This window comes from Propithecus coquereli, unplaced genomic scaffold (genome assembly GCF_000956105.1).
Source record: "Propithecus coquereli isolate 6110/MARCELLA unplaced genomic scaffold, Pcoq_1.0 Scaffold206, whole genome shotgun sequence".
Lineage (NCBI taxonomy): Eukaryota > Metazoa > Chordata > Mammalia > Primates > Indriidae > Propithecus > Propithecus coquereli.
In genome coordinates, this window is record NW_012145634.1 from 665,292 (window position 1) to 673,594 (window position 8,303).

General features: G+C 60.0%; 2 protein-coding genes across 2 annotated transcripts; one reads left to right on the forward strand and one right to left on the reverse strand.

Moving 5' to 3' along the window:
- The first annotated feature begins 2,290 nt into the window (after window positions 1-2,290).
- On the forward strand, window positions 2,291-4,856 carry LOC105810161 (chromosome unknown open reading frame, human C22orf15). The gene is made up of 7 exons (XM_012644084.1): window positions 2,291-2,315; window positions 2,970-3,056; window positions 3,145-3,283; window positions 3,434-3,447; window positions 3,523-3,597; window positions 4,237-4,357; window positions 4,823-4,856. The coding sequence occupies exons 1-7, from the start codon at window positions 2,291-2,293 to the stop codon at window positions 4,854-4,856; spliced, it is 495 nt and encodes a 164-aa protein (XP_012499538.1).
- CHCHD10 (coiled-coil-helix-coiled-coil-helix domain containing 10) lies at window positions 4,735-6,601 on the reverse strand. Its single transcript, XM_012644163.1, has 4 exons — window positions 6,461-6,601; window positions 5,979-6,204; window positions 5,026-5,182; window positions 4,735-4,925 (listed from the first exon to the last, which is right to left on the reverse strand). Exons 1-4 carry the CDS (start codon window positions 6,499-6,501, stop codon window positions 4,906-4,908), a joined length of 444 nt encoding a protein of 147 aa, XP_012499617.1. The 5' UTR covers window positions 6,502-6,601; the 3' UTR covers window positions 4,735-4,905.
- Window positions 6,602-8,303: the final 1,702 nt, after the last annotated feature.

The window sequence follows — 8,303 nt, forward strand, 5'->3', positions numbered from 1 at the left end:
AATCCTAAACCAGCCCACCCAGCCTTGCCCACTCCTTTGGAAACTACAATAAAGGCTCTCTCGGTCTCACGACTAACACTTGTACTTGCCCGGAAGTACGCCCACCGTGGTGTGGCACGTCCACTCTTCTTGAGAACTGTGAGTGACAAATTATCTTCTCAGTGGCAATCTGTTCTGTATTCCGATGTTGGCCTTACTATACCAATTAAAACAGTGCACTCTTGTTAATTCACAGCCTCCAGGGCTCCCGTGGAGGAGGAGATTATAAAGCCCTTCCAGGGTCCCACTGCATTCCTGACACCTACTTAGGGCATCTCCATGACACTCAAGATAAAAGACTCTCTCCTTGGTGGTGCTGAAGAGCCCCTTGGACGGCAGAATGGTGACTGTCAGAGCAGAGGCTCTAGGGACTGGAGTCTCCGGAGCTGTGTTCTGCAGGAACAGATACGGTCCCAGATACGGTGCTGCCCCAGGAGGAAAGTGCCCCGTGTTTAATAAGTTTGGGAAATGCTGCCTGTTTCCACAGTACTGACTGGAGCGCTTGCTACATCGTGGTGCTGAGCCCAGAGACAGCTTTTTAAACTGTTACCACATTTAATCCTCACAACCCTGCGGAGTCACTGTTCATACCCCCCTTTTACAGGTGGGAACACTGAGGCAGCCCAAAGGAAAGTGCTTATCCAGGGGCAGAGTGTGACAATGGTGAGCTGCATGGAGGACCCACGCTTCCTTCCACCTCACCGCCCAGAACTCTGCCTGCAAAGGGCAGGACAGACAGCCTACCCACAGCCGAATCTTGGGATGGGGAGCACTTCTTGGGGAAAAGGGAGCTGGCAAAATGATGGCAGTGGGGGGTGGGATGGCTCTATGCACCCATCTGGCACCCTGGCCACAGGGGCCTGGTGAGGGCTCACAGGGAGGGGACGGGAGACAGAAACAGAGGCAAGGCAGGGAAACAGTGTGAGACACAGAGTGCCACAGGAGGGCAGGAGGGGAGAGAGTGGGAGAGGCAGGCGAGTATGAGACAGGAACAACGGTAAGGCTGGCTAGTGGGGACCAGCTAGCGGTGAGAGCTAACAGGGAGGTACTTGTGACCTGCTATGTGTCTGGGAGGCCCAGCAACAACGAGACAGAAAGAGGATCAATGCGACCCTGTGAGGACATGCTGGAATACACGTTGGCAGTTCCCTGTAAAGTTAAATAGACACACACCCTAGGAGCCAGTAATCCCTTTCGTGATACTTACAAGCCTAGAGAAACAGAAAACTCTTCACACAAAAACCTGCAGGTGAACGTCTATACTGGCTTTATTCATCATCTCCAAAAGTTGGCAATGACCCAGAACAGCAGGTGAATGGCTCAACAAACTGCGTACATCCAAAGGGACACTCCTCAGCAGGAAGAAGGCATGGGACAACCTGGATGAATCACAAATGCATCATGCTGAGTGACAGAAGCCAGCCCACCCTGATTCCATGCAGAGGGCAACCTGGAATAGGCAGGGAGAGAAAGCAGGGCAGTGGATGCCGGGGACCAAGGGGCACAGCGGAATTTTGGGGGTGATGGCAATGTTCTGTGTATCCTATGGCGGTGGTTATATGGGATTTGTCAAAACTCAAAAACACTAAAAAGGGTGAATTTTACTATATGTAAGTTAGACCTCAATAAACGTGACTAATGAGAAAAGCAAAACAAACAAGGACAGAGAAGAGAGGAGGCGGGGGGGTAGGGAAGCGAGCACAGGAAAAGGGCCTTGAGTCGTGGGGAGCCTGCGTGGGAGGCGAGGATCCCCCTCCTTTCAGCAAGGAGCCCTGTTTCTCACTGGCAGGGGACGTGGTCTCCGGAGGCAGTCAAGGGAGCACTCCTGGACCAGGCTTGCGCCCCCACGATGGGCTGGACCACAGCCTCGCCTCGGGGAATGCCCGCCCGCTCAGGTTCGTTACCAGGATACGGGGAGGAAGGCGGTTCCTGCCTAGATGTCTCGGCGGCTCCCACTGCCATGGAGACCAGCTCGGGAGCGGGTGGCAGTAGCTCTGGCCTGGCGAGCGGCGTGAGGAAGAGGAAGCCAGGGGTCCTAGACTAGCTGCAGGGTCTGGTCTAGGCTGGTGGAGCCAAACTACAGAGGCGGCTGAGCGGAGGCCTGGCTCCCGGACCACCCGCTCTCACACGGATACATCTCCCCACAGGGCCCCGCCCCGGAGTAGCTGTCAGCTTCTGGCCCTGCCTTAGTTGGGGAATCGGGGGTTGGGGGATCAAAGCCCCCCACACCTGTCTCCTGCCCCTTGCAGCCATGTTTATCACAGTGATGTTTGGAGGTGAGTGAGGTCCCCTGTCCCAGCAGGCGCTGGGGGGATGGGCACACTTAAAGGCGCTTCCCCCTGCCCTGAGGGAGGGTGGGGAGGCAATGGCGGGAAGGAGGGGTGCAGATGGGGGCGAGGATGGGGGCGTTGGGGAAGGCACTCTGTGAGGAGGCAAAGCCTGGAGCGAGGGGAAAACCCGGGCTGAGCCCTGCCCGGGTAACTCATGCGGGCTCCTCTCAGCGAGCGCCCGCCGTGCCACCGTGGAGCACGTTTTTAAGCCGCATAACCTCTTCCATTGAATCAGTGGTCCTCAGGCTTCAGCGAGCAGCAGACCCTGGAAATTCTAGCTACCGTTGCAGTTTCCCGCCCGGGGGTCCCCATGTGCGGGGCGGGGCTGCCACGTGCGAGGACGGGGCCGGTGCGGGACGCTGGGCTGGTGCCTGAGTCTAAGTCTGCGCCCTGCAACTTACATCCCTGGTGATGGATGAAATGGTCTCCGAGGCAGTGTAAGCAGAGCTTGCCAGAGCTGTTTTGCCTGGGGCACGGTCCGAGCCCCACAGCCCTAGTCGCAACTCTGGGAAGGGGAGAGATCGGAGGGAGAGGCAGAGGACCCCAGATTGAGGGGAAAGTAAGGGATTCCACATGCTCACCTCTGCCCCTCCCCTACAGCCGGCTGCCGGGAGCTGGTGAACCCCTGGTGCAACCTGGTGACCCTCACCGCCCACCTGAGGCAGAAGGGGAGGGTCCCCCCAGATGGTGAGCAGTCAGGGAGGGGCTGGGGAGGGGTTAAGGGCCACCAGGCAGGTGTGCCAACCCTGCCCCGCCTCTCTCCATGCCTTCCCAGCAACTATCGCTCTCCTGGCTGAGGACGGGCACCTGGTGAGCCTGGACGAGGGTCTGGAGGGGGCTGCCCCAGCAGAGTCCATGGCCAGTTCCCTGCTGCAGGAGCGAGGGACCTATGTCCTTGTGCAGATCATCAGTACGTGGGGCCCAAGATTCTCCCCTGTGGCTATGTTGGAATGGAAGGGGGGAACACAGCAGATCACAGACCACCCAAGGCCCTGCCCAGCACCCCACCTTGGCCCCAACCTGTGCCTACCCAGTGCTCTGTCCCAGCTCCCAACCTGGCCCAGCAAGCAGGCCGAGAGTGAGAGGCAGACAGATCCCCGTGGGGACCATAAGGACACTCAGGGGTTCTTCACCCTCTCTCCACACTGCATAGGGGGAGAGGGCGGGGCCCCCACCCGCTATGAGTCCCTCCTGGAGAACCTGGATGACCAGTGTCCAGAGCTGGCAGGTGAGTGTTAGGGTAGAGCCCTGGGGGGAGGGCACATCTTCTTCCCAGCCCCCACCAGTAGGGCTTCCTGGGCCTTCCAGAGGAGCTGCGCTGGCTGTCGGGCCTCCCCCCAAGGGGCCAGGGCCGGAGGAGGTGCATGGGCACACGCCGTGGCCACCGAGAGCAAGGCCCCCCTTCAAGGCCCGGAAGGGTGGGCTCCCTGCTGTCCAGGACTCGCTAGCTGGGGCCAGGAGCCAGGTACGGAGGAGATATGGACACCCAGGGAGACATACCCAAAGTGGGACCCCTTCCTGGGGGACAGACACACTCAATGCCAACTCTACCCATATATACCCCCAAGATAGAACACATTGTATCTAGAGACAGGTCCCCACCACCCCCTGGAGTGTAAGGGCAGGAATGTCCTCAGTGCCCTGGAGATGTGGAATAGGGCCTGGCACACGGTAGGTGCTCAGTGCACAGCTGCCAAATGAACTCAACAAAGGTGGCAGCTCGGTGTGTGACGGAGCGGCCTGCACTGGGTCTGAGGGCCTGCTCCTCCACTCCGACAGGCCCGGGGACCTGCCACACCATAGCCAAGTGGCCAAGCTGGACTGGGACCCAAGGGGGTTGACCGTGACCTTTGCGTTGTGTGATCAGGTGCAGACAGACAGCAGTCCAGCAGGATTCCTCTTGCAGAACCTGGAATTACTGAGAAGTTGCATCAGCAAGAGGGGCAAGGTCACAGACAGGACGTGAGGCTGCTGGGGGCCCCTAAGATGTGGGTGCAGAGAAAGGGATCCAGAGGCAGAGACAAGGGTGGGAGGGGACAGGCATCCCTGAGAAGGGGAGACAACAGGCTTCTCCTAGGATTCCAGCCCCCAGACTCAGATGCCCTTGGGGTCACCTGCTAATGCCTCTAATGCCTCACAACCCCACTTTGGACTGCCCAAGGCAGTCTGACCTTGGTGCAGATTACAACAGAGCTCCTCCCACTCCACCCAGGACGCCCCAACCAAGACACCCGCTTAAGGTGAAGCATTCTTTTAAGGTGAAGCATTGTATACCAGAGTGAGACATCCATCCGTCTCCCCTGACCCCACCTCGGCAGCCAGGGAGCTCCCAGCAGATGGACCAGTGACAGGGCACACAGCAGGCTGTGGTCTAAAATAAACTCTTTTAATTGCACATTTGTGTCTCGGGTTATCTGTGGGATGAGAAACCCCCTCCTCACTCCCAATCCCAGCTACAATCTGGCGTTGTGGTCCAGCTGTCAGTGAGGGGGTGGGGGTGGGTATAGGGCTGGCCCCAGAGTCTGCGTTGGCCTCTTCAGGGCAGGGAGCTCAGACCTGTGGAGGGAGGGGTGGCACAGGTTGTGGTCAGCTTGCAGGTGCAAGAAAAGGGTCTGCCAATCCCCCTCCCCTCCAGGGCCAGGATTGGCTCGCTCACCATGGTTGTACTTGCACTGCTTCAGGACCTCGCTGAAGCCCTCACACAGGGACAGGTCACTCTGAGTGGTTGAGCACTCCAAGAACTGCTTTATCTCGTAGGCACAGGGCCCCCCAATCTGCAGGGGCTGGAGGGGAGTGTGGGCAGGGGCCTGGGGCTATAGTGTAAGAGACCACAGCATCAGCTTAGGGTTGCTAGAGGTGGGAGCTCCTAAGCTGGAGGCCACCTGCCCCTCCCCACAGCCCCAGCTCGGGTGTCCCATGGGTCCCAGGCAGGCTGAGTGACTCAGGGCCAGGCTGCCTCCGCTGCTCCATCAGTAAAACAGGTGAGCCAGCAGCAGCTGATACAGACAGCATTACTCTGCTGCCTCATAATGGGCACACTGGACAGGTGCAGGGGAGGGAGGAGAAGGCTCTAGGAAAGTACTGGGCATGTACACTCGGAGTATGAGCCCCACCCCCGCGAGTTCTAGCACCTTCCTGGCTCAGCCACATTGATCCTCATGACCACTGACCCAGCTTCTAAGCCGAATTTGTCTTAGGGCTGGTGGGGGCCCCAGTGGGGGAGAGGTCATCAGGGAAGGCTGCCCTCTGCCCTCGGGCCCAGGGGCCACTGTGCTGGATCTAAGTGTGGCTCAGGAAATTTAGGTGGGTTAGGTGACCTTAGGTGGGTCTCTGAGCCCCTCGGGCCCTAGATTTCCCATCTTTAAATGGCTAGTTGGTGTTTCTCCCTGAGAGCCTAGGGACCTTGGCCTCAAGGGAGGACTGGGAAGGTGCCTTTAAGTGACACCTTAAAGCTAGTTAGCAAACTGAGGAATAGAACCCTCCTTGGGCAAAGCCCTGGGCTTGCAGCAATTCTGCATACACTCAGATACTTCTCACTGGACACTTCGGCAGCTCCCTGTGTGGCCTTGAGAGAATCCTGCCTTAGTTTCTCCTGGGCCCGCTGCTCACCTGCTGGGCAGCAGGCTGGGCGGGGGCAGGCTCCGAGCCTCCCCCGCTGAAGGCTCCGGTCAGAGCGCTGCCCACGACGTGTCCCACGGCCGAGCCCACGGCTACCCCTGCGGCCGTGGACGCCATCTGAGCCATGAGGCCCGGCTGGCCCGAAGGGGCGGGGGCCGGGGCGGCTGCCGAGGGCGGTGGGTGCGCGGGCGGGTGGGCAGAGTGCGCGGGAGGGCGGCTGCGGGGGCGGGAGGAAGCACCGTCAATCCCGGCCGGACTTCAGACCAGGGGCCCGAGGGGCGTGAAGCTCCTAGAAACGACCCCCCTCCGGGGAAGGTGGGCGACCCGGGTCTTAGACACGTGGTTACTGCACCCCCCTCCCCTCCCCCCGCCAAAATGGCGCAGTAGCAGCCAAGGTCATTCTGCGGACGCCCTTGGGGAACTGCCCACGCTTTCCAAGCCCCCTCCCCACGGTGCCCTTGTGTCCATCACACCTGGCTGGCCGGGCGGCCACGCTGCGGCTCCCCCGAGGCATGGTGGCGGCGGTGGGACGCGGCTGACTTTAGTCAGAGACTGCAGTGGCGCTTCTGTCGCGAGGACAAATGCTGCAGCGCTTCTCACAAGAGGCGCAAGAAGGCGGGGCCTGGGGGCGGGGTCTCAGGACACGCCTCCAACGGGAGGCGATGCTCCCCCAAAGCCCGTCCCGCGTCCACAGTTCCCCCGACCCCCAGACCTTTCCCTTCCAAAAACCGCTGGCCTCGGCGCCGGTCTCAGCCGGAAATAGGACCTTGAGCCCTTCATGCACCTGACCGGAGCGGTGCAGGCCCTGGGGACACAGGCACTGCTGCAAAGCGCTGCGGGCTTAGGCAAGGGCGATAGGGCCAAGTCCTTCCACCACCGAGGAGTGCAGGGAGTGGAGTTGGGGGTTGTCACGAGTCCCGGCAGGGAGAGGAGACAGTCAGGTGACCGGCTGAGGCTTGCCGGGGAGCGGGTGCGCGGCGCCAGGTTGGGCTCCGCTCCCTGCTCGCTCGCACCAGACAGGGTGCTGACCTCCGCATGGCCCCAGGGACTCGCGCGGACTAGAGCGGGAACGAGCGTCCCTGGGGAAGGCCTGGACCGAGCCGTCCCCAGAATCCCGCTAGGGGGCGTCCCACCCCTCTTGGACTCTCCCGGCCAGAAAGTGCGGCTGGCGCGGGCAGCCGAGGAGGGCTGCGCCGGCGGGGTGCGATGAGGACCCCGCGAGACCCTTAACCCCACCGGATCCCGGCGCCCACCTCGCCTGGCTCCCTGGGCGCAGCGCTGGACACTGACGGCGTTTATGCGACTTTCAAGCCTCGTCTCTATCCCAAAGGCCGTGACCTGAGCGCCTAGAGGCGTTTGCGCGGCTCGGGTCAAACCAAGGTCACGTTTGAATCCTGCAGCCTCAGTATTTTAGCACCTTGGTACCTGGCCAAGGTGAGGCTGGGGGCGCGGATTTAGAGCACTTACCTGCGCTTCAGAGACTCGAGGTCGTTATGGTCTTTTCTGGGTGACTTTGCAGTGGGACCCTGCAAAGGGACCCTCCCTCATCACTGTTGGGTGTGCCCGGGGAGGCCGCCTGGTACTGGGATTGTGGGGAAAGCGAAGTCACCAAGAGCAAAAGCATCCGGGAAGGGGGTCGTCTGTCCCTACGCGGGGAGAGGAGGTCCCTCTGTGAGGAGGAGGCCAAAGGGGCAAGGAGAGAGGCGGCTCGGTTATGTGTGTGCGGAGCCGTTCCCGGCCATGCGTACTAGCTGTGAAAGTCATGTGCAAGGTTGTGTTCTTACCACACTTTAATGCTTTCAGCCAGCCTGGGAAGCAGGGCCCTCCGCTGACCCACCTTCAGTCTTCTCCTCACTGAAGTGAGGGCGACCACCCACCTGAGGGTGGCCTCCCAGAGAGGTGAGAGTGTGAAGGATGGGCCATTCTCTCCTGGAAGACACGCCAGGCCTGGTCCAGCAGCTCGTGCAGTTCCTGCCCACCTGTTCCCATTTGCAAAACTGAACCATGCTTCTAGCTCATTGGGGTCCTCCTCCTGCAGGAAGCCCTCTGTGACCAGCACACCTTGCTGGGTGCACTGTTGGCTTGTCATGGTGAGCCCCGGACTGTCACTGGGGGTGGTTGTTACTTCAGCTGCCATGGCTGGTGGCCTGCAGATTCCACAAGGCATGGCCGTGTACCCCTGGAAGCACTCAAGACCATTTAAGGTGTTACACAAATGAATATTTTTATTTAAATAATTATGTATTTTCATATGTATCAGAAAAATGTATAAACAGCTCATCAAACCCATGATTTCTTGGCCAGTATTGGTAAGAT

What these genes read in the sequence shown, in the direction of transcription:
- LOC105810161 (XM_012644084.1), top strand. Translation starts at nt 2,291, where the DNA reads ATGTTTATCACAGTGATGTTTGGAG. An exon ending in CCAGTGTCCAGAGCTGGCAG is followed by an intron (nt 3,598 to 4,236) that starts GTGAGTGTTAGG and finishes TTGTGTGATCAG; the next exon opens with GTGCAGACAGACAGCAGTCC. An exon ending in CTGCTGGGGGCCCCTAAGAT is followed by an intron (nt 4,358 to 4,822) that starts GTGGGTGCAGAG and finishes TCCCAATCCCAG; the next exon opens with CTACAATCTGGCGTTGTGGT.
- CHCHD10 (XM_012644163.1), bottom strand. Translation starts at nt 6,501, where the DNA reads ATGCCTCGGGGGAGCCGCAGCGTGGCCGCCCGGCCAGCCAG. An exon ending in GTGGCCGCCCGGCCAGCCAG is followed by an intron (nt 6,205 to 6,460) that starts GTGTGATGGACA and finishes CCGCCCCCGCAG; the next exon opens with CCGCCCTCCCGCGCACTCTG. An exon ending in CCCAGCCTGCTGCCCAGCAG is followed by an intron (nt 5,183 to 5,978) that starts GTGAGCAGCGGG and finishes CTTACACTATAG; the next exon opens with CCCCAGGCCCCTGCCCACAC.